The sequence below is a fragment of the Fusarium keratoplasticum genome, chromosome 10 (genome assembly GCF_025433545.1).
Source record: "Fusarium keratoplasticum isolate Fu6.1 chromosome 10, whole genome shotgun sequence".
NCBI classification, from domain to species: Eukaryota; Fungi; Ascomycota; class Sordariomycetes; order Hypocreales; family Nectriaceae; genus Fusarium; species Fusarium keratoplasticum.
The window spans coordinates 1,360,408-1,374,192 of NC_070538.1; the positions used below are offsets into that span (position 1 = coordinate 1,360,408).

Consider the following 13,785-nt stretch of genomic DNA (forward strand, 5'->3'; position numbering starts at 1 on the left):
CTTTGTTCTCCGGTCCTTGGTCATCTTCTCGCCTCTCGCTCCCGCCACGTCGCTTCTGTGGTTTTCGCTCTTTCATCGTCGAGGTCGCCTTCGAAGCTGCTTTCTTTAAACTTTTTAAACGCTTCATTTATTGCGCACACGACGGCGCAATGTTGCTCCACGGAGCGGCCATCTTGGTCCTATTAGCTCTGGTCCAGCTCGCTGTATGCGCCGAGGACTACTACAAGGCAAGACATCTCGAGGAGCTCACCAGACATTCAGAACTAACAGATCTCTAGATTCTCGGTGTTGACCGATCAGCTTCAAACAAGCAATTGAAACAAGCATATCGCCAACTGTCAAAGAAGTTCCACCCTGACAAGAATCCGTATGCCCCTCCATAACCCCCCTCCGCCTCGATGCCATACTAACCTCCCTCAAGCGGTGACAACACAGCGCACGACAAGTTCGTCGAGGTTTCAGAAGCCTACGATGTCCTAAGCGACGAAGAGACACGCAAAGTATACGACAAATGGGGCCACGATGGTGTCCAGCAGCACCGTCAAGGCGGCGGCGGCGGTGGAGGCCACGACCCCTTCGACCTCTTCAGCCGCTTCTTCGGTGGCCACGGCCACTCGGGACGAGCCTCTAGCGAACCTCGAGGCCACAACGTCGAGGTCCGAGTCGAGATCTCCCTCCGCGACTTCTACAACGGCGCTACGACCGAGTTTGCCTGGAACAAGCAGCACATCTGCGAGCACTGTGAGGGTACAGGCAGCGCCGACGGCCAGGTTGATTCTTGCAATGTCTGCGGCGGTCACGGCGTCCGAACCATCAAGAGACAGCTCGCGCCGGGCATGTTCCAGCAGATGCGCATGAAGTGCGACGCCTGTGGTGGCAGGGGCAAGACTATCAAGCACAAGTGCCCCGTCTGTCAAGGCCAGCGCGTCGAGAGAAAGGCTACAAACGTACAGCTAAACATCCAGCGTGGGGCCGGCCGCGACTCCCGCGTAGTATACGAGAATGAGGCAGACGAGAGCCCCGACTGGGTCCCTGGCGACTTGATCGTGACGCTCACTGAGCAGGCACCCTCACACGAGAACAACCCCGACAAGGTCGACGGCGTCTTCTTCCGCCGCAAGGGCAATGATCTATACTGGACCGAACTCCTCTCCCTCCGCGAAGCCTGGATGGGTGGCTGGACCCGCAACCTGACCCATCTCGACGCACACGTCGTCCGTCTACAACGTCCCCGCGGTCAAGTCGTCCAGCCCGGCCACATCGAGACGGTAGTCGGCGAGGGTATGCCCATCTGGCACGAGGATGGTGACAGCGTCTACCACAAGACCGAGTTTGGCAACCTATACGTCGAGTACAAGGTAGTGCTTCCGGACCAGATGGACACAAGCATGGAGAGCGACTTCTGGGGTCTGTGGGAGAAGTGGAGGGCAAAGAACGGTGTCGACCTACAAGCCGATAGTGGAAGGACAGCACAACCTCAGCGAGATGAGTTATGATGAGAGCTGGGTGGGATGGCGTAGAGGGTGGGGAGTTGAATCATTTCAAGAGGAGGCCATGTCCTATACATTGTAGATATCAAGGGATACCAACACATGCATTTCGTTTCAAATTCAAAGTCATTCAAGTCACAGTTGATCCAACGTGATAGAAGTACTTCAATCATGCATATAAACACACATCATCAGTTAATCTATATATCGGCCGTTAGATATACGTAGTCGTTACATCGTGTCGTCAAGTTCGACCCAACCCAGAAACTATCAGCCATGTCCAGCCAAAGAAATCGTTACCGAGTCAAGAAACGTATTCACAGTCATTAAGTCGTCAATCCGAATGCCTCCTCGTCCTTCTGCGCCTCCTATCATGATGACGCCCGTCCTCAATCGCCTTGCTCTCATCAGCTCCCTGCAATCCACCTAAAACTTCTCCCAGCAAGCCAAGCCAACTGCGTTTGCCTTCTAGCACCCCAGTGACACCACGAACGAGCCGGTCCACAGATTCACCGTCAGTTCCAGCAACTTGCCACGCGCCCTTGACGTTCATGTCACCACGATTCCTAGGTCGGTATTCGAAATCTCCCCTGCGACTCTTCCATCCACGGTTGCGGGTGGAACGCCCATCCAACGGCTCACCACGTCGATCAAATCGATCAGGCAATATCTCGACGGTATCATCTGAGCTAGATCCATCGCCTCGAGGTTGATGTTTGCGACCAGTATCAGAGTTGTCTGACGAAGAGGATGATGAGGAAGATGAACGCCGGTGACGTGAGCGTGTTCGTGAGCGTGGCTTGAAAGGCACAAGGGCGTGAAGCTGATCAAAAGCAAGTTGCTCTTGTTTCTCCTTTTCCTCCTTGGCCGCCGCTTCCGCACGGTGCCTCTTCATTGTCATTGAGCTTTTGGGCGACAACGGAATAAAGGTCACCGACTTGGCTACGCGGGACTCCGCCTCAGAGTCTATATCTGTTAAAGAGTCAGCCTTTGTTCGTTCTCGGACACCAACTTCCTCCGTAGTACGGCTTAACGCACCCTCGTCTAACCCTCGCAAGCCGAGGTCGTGGATAGGGTCACTCACATTGTCAGGCGGCAGAGGACCACCTGTTCGAGGAGGCCCTGGCGGAGGAGGGGGCCCAGGGGGCCCCGGCGGCGGTGGTGGCGGATTGTAAGAGGCAGGGGGTCCGGTGGACAAACCCCTGGGAGGCCCTGGAGGTGGTGGTGGTGGATAGCCAGTATAGTCTTGTGGAACATATGGCTGATAGTCGCTAGAAGGGTTCGGGAATCGTGTGAAGGGAGCTCCGCCAGGTGGAGGAGAAGGATCAGGGGGATAAGGAGGATAGCCTGCACCACCAGATGCCATGGGTGGTGAGCGGGTTCGATCATCAAAGGCGTCAGCGTCGGAACCTAGTCAATAATTGTCAGTCAAGACTGTCATCTCCCAAAGGGGACTGCTCACGTTTCCTGGAGCGGCTTCGGGATCGGGATGGAGACCTGGCAGCTCGATCACGACGCTCTCGAGATGCCTCTCTCTCACGCTCCCTCTCGCGCTCCCGTTCTAGCTCCAGCCGACGTTCCCTTGACCTTTGCTCCCTCTTCTCTCTATCCTTCTTCTCCTTGTACTCCTTGATACCAATCGCTGCAGCACCAGCAGCTGCCATTTCTCCTAGCCGGCTTCTACTCCTTTTCTTGCTGCGGTCCGACGCAGATGATGATACCGAGCGGCTCCGGTTGCGTCGTCTGCGTCGTCTACGTCTCGCCTCCGCCTCGGATTCGTAACCTCGCGACGCAGGGCGGGGCGGCTGCGTTGCGAGGGGATCGGTGCCGTATTCAACTACGGGGCCTAGCTCAGGATCAGTCCCGCGCTCTGAACGAATGGATCTGGCCATGGACCTGCTCCGGCTCCGGCTACGGCTCTTCGAGGGGCGCCGTCGGTAGTACTCATCGTCGCTGCTGTCAGAGCTGTCATCACCCTTCTTGTCCTTGTGGTGCTTCCACATGGAGTGTGCCGCCTTGGCCGCTACCGCGGCACCAGCGATCTCGGCGCCCCTACGAAGCCTGGACTTGCTGCGGGAGCGGCTTCCAGATCGGCTGCGCGAGCTGCTGCTTGACCGGCTGCTGCTGCGGCCGCGGGACTTGGACCTATTGCGGAGATGCTTGGCCATTCCAGCAGCAGCAACGGTGCCCAAGGCCGCCTTGGCTGCAGTCGAGAGACTGCGGCGTCGGCTACCGCGGCTAGTGCTCTTTGTTGTGGTTGTGGTTCTCCGGATAATTGATCGAGAACGAGAGCGGGAGTAGTCATCGCCAGAGTAGTAGCCACGGCTACGACGACGGCTTCTGCCTCGGTGCGCCTCTTCCTTCTCAATCTTGTTGGACTGGTAATACTTGGCAGCTCCAGCAGCGGCAAGGGCTACAGCAGCAAGCCCGAGACCCTGCTTGAGGCGGGAGTGACGGTCAGGAGAGTGATCATCGTCATGCCATCGGTCCTCATAAGCGCTGCGAGCTCGTCGTAGGGCTTCGGTGCCGAGAGCTCCAAGAGCAGCTCCAGCAATCACCTTGCGCCCACGATGCTCTGGCAGGTCACCATAGGAATCACGGCGGCTGTTGAGGAATGCTGTGACACCAGCACCAGCGAGGGCACCCTCGGCGAGGTATCTCTTGTGATGAGGGCTCTCGCTGCGCTCGCGACGGCGCACAACTGTGCGTCGCACATAGTAGTCGTCGTCGTCGCTGTAGTGATCGTACTCACGGCGCCGCCGATCATATCGCTCAATGGCGTAATCCTTGTGTCGGGAATCCCGACGCTCGTGACGGTAATAATACTCCTCTTCCTGAGGGCGAGCCGGAACTTGCACCTCCCTCCTGATAATCTGACGTTGAGGTTCTTTTTCACGGATCACTACCACGCCAGGATCTTGACGGGGGGGCGGCGATACGATGACAGGGGCCGGGGGAGGGGCTTCCTGGACGATGATCTTTTGCGGCTCAGGAGCGCGCTGTCGAATGACGACGGGGGCAGGAGGCGGCGGAGGATCATAGGGGGTGTAATATTCTGTCTCCTTGCGGTATCGCTCGACTTCGCAGCCGTGAGTATCGTCGACGTGCTCTTCAACCCGCTTCTCGATGCGGTACTCGCCGTCGTCGCGACGCTCGATGCGCTTCTCAACTCTGACGTCATCCTCAAAAGGTGGGCCATCAAACCGGGAACGTCGCTCCCAGTCGCGATCCATTTCCTTCTCAAAAGTGGTCGTACGGGGTCGCTCAGCTACAGCTACGGGCGCAGGCGTGGGAGCTGCGGAAACAGGTGCAGGCGGAGGAACGGGCATCGGTGGTGGAGGATAAGTCTCTCTCTCGATCTCTTTCTCGTAAACGTAGGATCTCGGGGCCTGGTCCCGGCCACGATCCTCATAGTGACTGGCGTGAGAAGGGGCTCCAGCATAGGACTCGAAAGCAGAGCGAGGGCGGTCCGCGGCATAGGAACGACGGTCTTCCTCGAGCAGGTCACCCGAGGTGCGACCATAATGGGAGGCGCGGGAGCGTCCATCGTCAAACTCGGATACTCGTTCGGTTCGATCAGTCCTACTAGGTGTGACCTTGTATCGTCGGATTGTGGTCTTGCGAACGCGCTCGTCGTCCGAGGAGCTGTCATCCCGATCCCACTCACGGTAGACGCGAGTGTCTCTGTAGACTTCACCCATCGCGGGGGATGACAGGGGGGTCAGATGAGGGCTATGTGGTGTAGTTGCAGTACGAGTCAAGCAAAAGAAGGCGGTTCGATATAGGGATGGTGAGGCAATCGAGGGTTTGATGGAAAACGCCCAAAGTGCAGAAACAGCGAAATCTAGAGTTTGTATGAGGGGAAAAGGAGGAACAGTTGGGAACGATGACGGAAGAGAGATGTCGTAGTGGTGGATGTGAGTGATGTCGAGCAGGAACCGGAAAGAAAGGCTGGTCTAACAAGAAACCAGGCCAGGCGGGGCGTGGGGCCTAACCCGGCGCAGGACCGGCCTGAAGCCCAGCGGGAGTGGAGCCCAGAAGCACAGCAAGCTCCAGTGGGCGGCGACGAGACTTGCAGGGGGCGCTTCGCGGCCTGGCAAGCAGAAAGGCCAGGCCCGCAGTGGCTATGATGGAAGATGATGCTACCGTGCAATGCGGGAGGCCATGGGATTGGCCGTCGACCTGAGATGGATGGCAGAAGGTCTCTTGGTTCTGCCCGGCTGATGAGCTGGGCGTCGAGGCCAGGCAGCCAAGGACCCAATCAAGGCTCTGGCTGAGCAAAGCCATGCAACCTTACCCCGGGGCGAGAGCACAGATGCAAAGCAAGGGAGCTTTCTCGTTGGGCTCTTTGGCTTGGTCGCTGGACGGTACTCGCGGTGATTGGGACACAGACGGGAGTAGGGCGTCGACATCTCGGGCTTGAATCTTCTGAGATGGTGATCTACACGTCGTGCCAGGGAAAACCTGGAGTTTGCTTGGTTGCCATTTCGGATAGAGCCTCACTCAGCGCAAAGACTACGAAGTACTGTACCTAAACAATAACAGCAACAGCCACCAGCAGCAGAAGCATTCGTGGTCTCGATTCCTTTGTTCATTGGGCTTCACTCGTCAGCCGAAACTCCAATGCTGACCCCTTGTTCCACCTCGCTATTGACGCCAGCTTGAGGTCAAGACCAGGCCAAAGAGGTCCAGCCTTGCCGGCGTGGCTCCTGTCTCAGCACAAAGCCCAACAAACCTGAAAGTTGAGTGCAGTAACGAAAAAGAAACAAGCTCTCCTGGGACCCCATCACATGGGTCGCTCAGTTGGTCTCGTAGGTGCCCTCCATCTCGGGATCTAGAGAGTCAAACTCGGAGAGCCTGGTGACCCAGCCAACAAAGTGCGCTTCATCGACAGGGACAGTTCCCGCATTCTTTCAGCTTCAGGAACCCTCGGTAATGGAATGAGGCGGAAAAAGAAAAGAAGCTTCCCTTTTCTCCCTTCAACGCTCCGGACCGAAACGAACCTTGACCTTGGCCTCCATCGTCCCTCGTCCTTGGCCCATGAAGGAAACATTTCGTCACTAACATGCCCCAAGGTCCCGGGATGGAAAACCCCACCCTCCACTTCCATTCTTTTTTCTCTCCTTCTTTTATGCCGGTGTCGTCATAGTCTGCCATGGGTATGCCCCACCTCTTGAAACCCCTGCCGCCCCGTCATGCCGAGTCGACAGAACAGAAACATCCTCCGTCCTTGGTTCTTATTTTTCTTCGAGTCCAAGGTCCCTCGTTCGCCTCGAGGACAACTCATATAGCCAAGGAACCAAAACGAAAAATTTCAAAACAAAAACAAAAAGGGGACATCGTCTGGACTCGGCTCCGCTTTCGGCTGCAGGCATGCATATTACCAGAAATCCCAAAAGACACGGCACGATTACGCAGACCCTTAGATTTTGAGTCACCAGACGCCCTTTGTCTTGTGCCACATGATGGTGACTACCCGGCCAGTCCGGATGGGAATTTTCTTCCTGACTGACAGGAACCGAGCGCAGATAGCCTTACGAGATGCCCTGGTGCCTCAAGGGTCTGGCCACGATGGGCCTTTCTCCGTAGTACGACGCTATGCCGTGTCTGATGCAGCTTGTCCCCATGACTGGAATATTCCATGCCTGTCCGTTTCCTTTCATCGTGCTGCATCACCAGCATGGCGGTGGTTTGATACGACGATAACGGGGCGAAAGTGCACCGCCTCATTTTATTGGTGCTAGTTGATAAAGTCTGAGATGCAGAAAGAGGCCATTCACTTTGAACTCAGCCTCAACTAAGCTGCAGGGAGCTTACCAATAGACGATGAGACGAGGAACGTGCTAAGCTCAAAGCCGCGCTCCCCGCATCAAAGGACAGCTGTAAGAACACCGAGCTCGAGCTCACATATGCTTGTAGCAGGCCCGTATCTGGCTGTCAACAGGTCAACAATTGATCATGGCGCGTGCAATGGCTGTCAATCCTCTTTATAATGCTGAAACCAAACCCCATGTTTTAACCTAAACTCCGTAGCGGCAGATATGCACAACCTCCAAGCCCAAACTCCCTCTTCTTGGCTCTCTCACTGCATGCGTTTCTAATACATGTAGGCCATTATCACAATGGTAATCTACTCATCAAAACCCTCCTTGTTTCCCAGGACACCAACGCCACCACTGCTGCGCCTTCTTCGGCCGATAACATCCTTCACCCAGTCGCTGATGGTGAAGCCCCAGTGTCCGGCGACAAGCACGCCGCTCACAATGTTGATAATCTTGACCAGGAAGGTCAGGATACCATCACGGCTCTCGTGAACCGTCAGCAGGATAGGCTCAATGTCGTACTTGAAGAAGATTCCAGGAATGTAGTGCTCGTTGACAGACTTGCTCTGCTCGGTCACAGCGTATTGGTTGGTGAGAATGGACTTGGATCCCACGCTGTACACAGTAGGCACAATGGAGAGGTAGTACTGGAACTTGTGAAAGTTGTCCGAGGCGGCGTTGACAGTGCCATCGAGGGGGTTGACGAGCGAGGGATAGAAGGGGCCATAGGACAACTCCGAGATGATGTGCGAAAAGTTGAAGTCTGTGATGATTGTCAGCTTATGAGCAGCCTTATCTCTGGGCATAACTCACTCTTGTGGTCGAGATGCTCGCCATTGCCCATATATCCGTGACCTCGAGCTGTGATGTGGAAATCACCCTGCACCTTGTTCAAGTGCAAGCTTCCGTAGACACGACAGCTGTCAGCACGGCCCTTGACCTTGGGCGTCTTTGCCCACTTGGCCTTCTTCCTGCCGAGCGCAACAATGTCGTGGACGTGCTCCTCACCGAAACCCTCCTCCTCGTAACCCAAGTCGTTCCAGCCAGATTGAGTAACGACCCTGCCCTGGCTGTCCCGTCCAAGCTTGTGCATGCCCTTGCTGTCAACCCACTGCGACCAGAGGGTCTTGTCGCGATGGAGACGCTTCGCAGCCATGATTCGATCGCCCGATGCGTCCTGCACGTTTACGTGAATATCATCGCACTGCATTCGCACCACAATGTCGAGATTGATCTGCAGCTCACGACCAACACCCGCCTCGACCTCAAAGTTGTGAGACTCGGCGCCGCGCCACCACCTGGCGACCTCACCCCAGATGAGGATCAAGGAGATGATGGACACGGCGACTGTCCATTTTCCGCCGCCCGAGGTTCGTTGGATATATTGAGGTTTCGACTTGGCTGTTTCAATGTCAGCGCGGGCAAAGGTGCAGAAGCAAGAGACGACGTACGGAAAGCGTCAAAAGCGCTGACCATGCTTCCAGCCTTTGCGCCGAAGGCGTCCTCGTCGAGGACTGGCTTCTCAACGCCGTTCATCATGTTAACCAAGATTCCTAGCCCTGCTAGCTTTCATGTATATACAACGGATTCGAAAAAAGAGGTCGTGGGGTCGTGATCGTCGTCGTAGTTCCAAAGTGGTCGCAAAGCGTCCAAGGAGTCGCTTATCGACAAAGAGCGCCAGTCGATTCTCAGCACCGCATGCCTCTATAAAGGAGTGACGATTTGAGGAAGCAATTGGAACGGGTCTCAGTGGCCTGGAAGCTATATCCGTTCGGTTATCGGCCACGTGTGTCTGGTGGAGGAGAATTCCCAATGAATGTCGTAGGTTCTGGGTCGCCTTGAATGCGCTCCACGGCCGCAATCAGAAAGGACAAGTCAACTAAAAGCGTCCCCTGAAGCTGAGGCGCCGCAGGGTCCACGCGCTGATTGGTGGAGTTCCGTTGTGGTGGGATAAAGTCGCGCCGAGCCGAGCTTACGGAGGACGCGGCGTGACGATGCCAATTCACAGCCATCAAGATTAAGTAGAATCATAGAATCAGCTCTTTTCGAGTGTTTGAGGACTTTTCTACATGTCGTTACTTTTTTCCGTGGCATCTTATCAAGTTTCCAGGCAGCAAGACACTCATATTTGATCTGTATACAGAGAGTTTCAGGGTCATGCAAGGTACCGCGAGGTAGCCCACTTCGCCGTACGCCTCAACCTAAACTGATTTGAGTCGTAAATATCTTGATCTCGAGATACAACTGGAGAGCTCAGTTCGCTTGTATTTCTACTCTTTCTTGGAAAGGTTACAGCGAAGAGCTCCAGGATATCCTCTACTTGGCCTCCTCCTGCTTAGCACCCCCCTTTTCCTCCTCAACCGTCGCCGTCGTCATAACAGGATCGAGTCCCTCCAGCTTGGTCATCCTCCTCTCAACATCGTTATGGAACTGCTCCATATCAGACAGTCCAAAGAGCTGGTCAATCTCCTCAAGCGTCAAACCCTTGGTCTCCTTCATGAAGAAAAAGGTAAACACGCTCATCCCAAAGCACAGACTAGCAAAAACGAGGAAGGTCTTCCAGCCAATATCATGAATGATCTGGGGGGTTACCCGAGTTACCATGAAGTTGAATAACCACTGAGTTGCCGCTGTTTTCTTGTCAGCATTTCAAGTCTCAAAGGCATAGTTGGTTTCTTACCTCCAAAGGCCACACCGTAAGATCGGACGTGAGTTGGGAAGATTTCTCCGGCATAGATCCAAGGACTTTGAATATCAGCAGAAGTTCGATATTTCAAGAACGGAAGTCTTACCCAGGACCCCATGAGCCAGTGTATGCAATAACATAAAGGTAAATGAGGACACACATGGCGATGGACGCAGACGAAACACCTTCGCCCTCCTTAGGGGGGTGAGTTGCCAAAACTGAAGCCAGAATAAACATCATCGCGGACCTATCGCCAGTTAGTCCAAGGTCAACGGTACTTCAGTTATCGACTTACATCCACGCTCCACCACCAACATGTGCCCACCGTCGTCCAATCTTGTCAATGACAAACAGTAGGGAGATGGCGGTGAAAATCAACTTGACAATGCCATAGATTCCGGTGGCGAACAGAGAAGCATCAGCTCCAGACAGACCCACGGTTTGGAAAATCTGTGGGGCGTAGTATCCTACGATCACATTCAGTTGATGTTCTGCATAGGATTTCTAAAGTACTTGCCGATCGAGTTGGTTCCGGTAAGCTGCTGGCAAAGCATCAGGCCAAAGATCAGAGCAAACCTGTTCCTAACGCCTGGCTTGAGACACTCCTTCCAAACAGCCTCTCGCATCTTCCCTTCCTCTTCGTCAAGGGACGTCTTGATCTCGACGAACTCGCGAGACACCTCGTGGGAGTCGACAGGCATATTGCGGATGTAAGCCAGAGATGCCAGTGCCTGGTCCTCTCGACCCTTCTCCACCAGCCAACGAGGGGATTCCTTGAGAGGGATGAGACCAATGAAGAGGAAGACGGCGGGAATCATCTGGACTCCCAGAGGAATTCTCCATTGGGCACTCGATACGGGCATGCCTCGCTCGATACCATAGTTGAGCCAGTAAGCAATTGTGCTACCAAGGACAAGGAACTCTTGGAAGAGACCAGTCACACGGCCTCGTACGTCTGCCGGAGCGGTCTCGGCAACAAAGACTGGAGTGATGGAGCTCATACCACCAACACCCAGGCCTGCAATGACTCTGCCAGCGTACAGGTAGCTCAAGTCGTTCGGGGCACCGGTCTGTAAAGCAGCACCCAACAGGAAGATGACCGAGTATGCCATGAGAGAATACCGTCTTCCGTATCTATCGTTCGCAATCGCAGCTGACAAGGCGCCAAAGAAGCAACCAGCAGTCAACAAGGAGACGACGTTAGAAGAGATTTCGGCCACTCTGCCGTCTGCGAAGCCAGACGAACCAGTTGGTATTCCAAAGTCTCGCCTGAAGCTTTCGAAAGGGAGGAGTCCTCCCATGACACCGACATCATAGCCTAGAAGAAGGTTAGAGGTGCCGATGATTGAATTTCATTAGGGCAGCTCACCGAATAGCAGAGATCCCATGTAAGACACGGTTGCGAGAATGTACACTCGGTAATTCTTGAAGAAGCCCCGAGGTTGGGACACGGATGAATCCATGGCTGCAACTGGACTGAGTTCTTTGATGCTTCGTTTGGTTTGTTGACTGCTGAAGCTGATGTCGGTTACACTCAGCCCTCAACAACCGCAACATATATACAATTGCCAAGCCTTGGTCCTTACGACGCTGATTTTGAGCTGAGTCAAGTAAACATGACTCTTGCTATCATTCGCCTCAAGCACTATCATACCCATGATACCGCCTGGCCGAGGTGTCCAAGATAGGCATCCTCAGCCAGACGGAAACCGTCCGGAAGACATAACCTTGTTCAGCGATAAGAACAGGGAACTAAAGCTAAACGATGGATCCCTCATGCAGCACTAATACCCCGCATCTGAACGCTATCAGAGGGGCCGAGTCACCCAGCCTTGACTCGGCTCAAGCAGGGATGTGCTTGGATAAAGAACAACATGCGCAGGAAGATATAACTAGAATGGAGCAATCATCGGACGATTCGAAGCCATCAATCACACTCAAGTCGCACGATCCTTTTGTCTTGTCAAGATGGCCAACCGCGGTAGGACGCTAAACTCGGAGATCTTTTGTCTCAATGACTTGAAGGAGAAGGGATCCAAGAAACTCCCTAGGGCGTACAGGGGTGGGTAACACGATCCCCGCTACCCCAGAGCTCCAGCTAACAAACAACCTTATTCATAGAGTTCTACAATGAGGGTGCCATGGACTTGATCACGTATGTTGTTCAACTTCTTAGTTGACCATTGCTCACCGCGGATACAGCGTCGTCGACAATGAGAAGGCGTTTGACCGGTACAAGATCCGTCCTCGAGTCTTGAAGGATGTGTCCAACCTTGATACATCGACCGAGATATTCGGCACAAAGGTGACCTTTCCCTTTGGCTTCTCGCCAGCGGCCACCCACAAGTTGGCCCATCCCGAGGGAGAGGTGGCAACATCAAGAGCTGCGGCCGAGACTGGCATCCCCATGGCTTTGTCGGCATATGCCACTTGTGCACTGGAGGATGTGATTGCCGAGGGAAAAGGCAATCCCTATATCATGCAGTTTAGCATCCTCAAGAATCGTGCCATCTCTCGACAGATTCTTGAGCGAGCTGAGAGTGCGTTGCCATGAGAAGATCGCTTGTTCATAGGTACTAACTTGGCCTGCAGAGGCCGGATACAAGGCAGTCATGATGACGGTGGATGCTCCGATGCTAGGCCGACGACTCAATGAGTATCGCAACTCATTCGGCATCCCCAAGGGCATGGGATATCCCAACATTCTCCCAGACGTCGACTTTAGCAATCTGGTGGACCAAGCCGCTGACCTAAGTTATGGTGAGGAGTCTGGCTTGGCGTCGTGCAGCTGATGTAGCTAACAAAAACTTGCAGAGGACTCAATTGGTTGGGAAGAGGCAATTGGCTGGGTCAAGAGTGTCACTAAACTTGACATTTGGCTGAAGGGAGGCAAGCATATCCGGGGTCATTGGCATCAGGCAATTGCTAACGTGGGAGTAGTATACACCGCTGAGGACATGGCCCTAGCCATCGGGCACGGCGTGGCTGGAGTGCTCATCTCGAACCATGGCGGCCGACAACTCGACGGCGTGCCAGCAACTCTCGACGCTCTCCGAGAGTGTGTCCCCGTCGCAAAGGGCAAGATCAAGATCGCCGTTGACGGTGGTATCCGACGTGGAACAGACATCTTCAAGGCGATTGCCCTGGGTGCAGATTTCTGCTTTGCCGGACGCATTCCCATATGGGGCTTAGCAGTGAGTTATCCGGGTGACTACAAAGAGTGCAAAGACTGATCAAGAAACAGTATGACGGAGCTGAGGGCGTCAAGCTTGCAGTAAACCTCCTCCACGACGAGTTCAAGATTGCCATGTCTCTGGCAGGGTGAGTGCTATATCCCATGTTGACGAGACTGACTTGGAACTAACCATAATACAGATGCAAGACGATCAAGGATATCAACAAGGGCCATCTGTCGATACTGCAGACGGAGACGGGCATTCTGTCAAAGCTGTAGAAGTGTCTTTGGGTGGAGGAGATACGCAACATTGTAGAATATTGCCAATAGATCATCGAGAACTCTATATTGGGGAATTAGACTATTATTTCCCACTTGTACATATGCACAGAAGAAACCGCTGTCTCTTGAATAGCTTTCGGGTGAGATGCGTTTCCGTTGAGAGCCTATCCAAGTTACATATGAACTTCATGTTTCCTTCGTATCATCGTACAAATCCAGCAACACTAAACGGAAAGTCAATTGCGTAGATTTGCTCTTATCGCCGATGTCGGTATTTCTCGGCCATGTCCATCCTCACATCTTTGACTCCTCAGCACCTCTAACATCTCG

General features: G+C 54.1%; 5 protein-coding genes across 5 annotated transcripts; 2 read left to right on the forward strand and 3 right to left on the reverse strand.

The window, feature by feature from the left end:
* Nucleotides 1–149: 149 nt before the first annotated feature.
* On the forward strand, nucleotides 150–1,496 carry NCS57_01231800 (uncharacterized protein; the record flags this gene model as incomplete). The annotated part of the gene is made up of 3 exons (XM_053061995.1): nucleotides 150–227; nucleotides 279–367; nucleotides 422–1,496. The coding sequence occupies 3 exons, from the start codon at nucleotides 150–152 to the stop codon at nucleotides 1,494–1,496; spliced, it is 1,242 nt and encodes a 413-aa protein (XP_052908523.1).
* Nucleotides 1,497–1,824: 328 nt separating this feature from the next.
* NCS57_01231900 (uncharacterized protein) lies at nucleotides 1,825–5,191 on the reverse strand (the record flags this gene model as incomplete). Its single annotated transcript, XM_053061996.1, has 3 exons — nucleotides 1,825–2,462; nucleotides 2,529–2,900; nucleotides 2,953–5,191. The coding sequence occupies 3 exons, from the start codon at nucleotides 5,189–5,191 to the stop codon at nucleotides 1,825–1,827; spliced, it is 3,249 nt and encodes a 1,082-aa protein (XP_052908524.1).
* Nucleotides 5,192–7,620: 2,429 nt separating this feature from the next.
* NCS57_01232000 (uncharacterized protein) lies at nucleotides 7,621–8,851 on the reverse strand (the record flags this gene model as incomplete). The annotated part of the gene is made up of 3 exons (XM_053061997.1): nucleotides 7,621–8,075; nucleotides 8,126–8,713; nucleotides 8,764–8,851. The coding sequence occupies 3 exons, from the start codon at nucleotides 8,849–8,851 to the stop codon at nucleotides 7,621–7,623; spliced, it is 1,131 nt and encodes a 376-aa protein (XP_052908525.1).
* Nucleotides 8,852–9,628: 777 nt separating this feature from the next.
* Nucleotides 9,629–11,461, reverse strand: NCS57_01232100 (MFS domain-containing protein; the record flags this gene model as incomplete). Its single annotated transcript, XM_053061998.1, has 6 exons — nucleotides 9,629–9,942; nucleotides 9,993–10,057; nucleotides 10,105–10,245; nucleotides 10,294–10,465; nucleotides 10,516–11,316; nucleotides 11,368–11,461. 6 exons carry the CDS (start codon nucleotides 11,459–11,461, stop codon nucleotides 9,629–9,631), a joined length of 1,587 nt encoding a protein of 528 aa, XP_052908526.1.
* A 505-nt stretch (nucleotides 11,462–11,966) lies between these two features.
* On the forward strand, nucleotides 11,967–13,452 carry NCS57_01232200 (FMN hydroxy acid dehydrogenase domain-containing protein; the record flags this gene model as incomplete). Its single annotated transcript, XM_053061999.1, has 7 exons — nucleotides 11,967–12,060; nucleotides 12,120–12,153; nucleotides 12,201–12,538; nucleotides 12,591–12,758; nucleotides 12,813–13,192; nucleotides 13,243–13,319; nucleotides 13,374–13,452. The coding sequence occupies 7 exons, from the start codon at nucleotides 11,967–11,969 to the stop codon at nucleotides 13,450–13,452; spliced, it is 1,170 nt and encodes a 389-aa protein (XP_052908527.1).
* Between the last annotated feature and the right edge of the window lie 333 nt (nucleotides 13,453–13,785).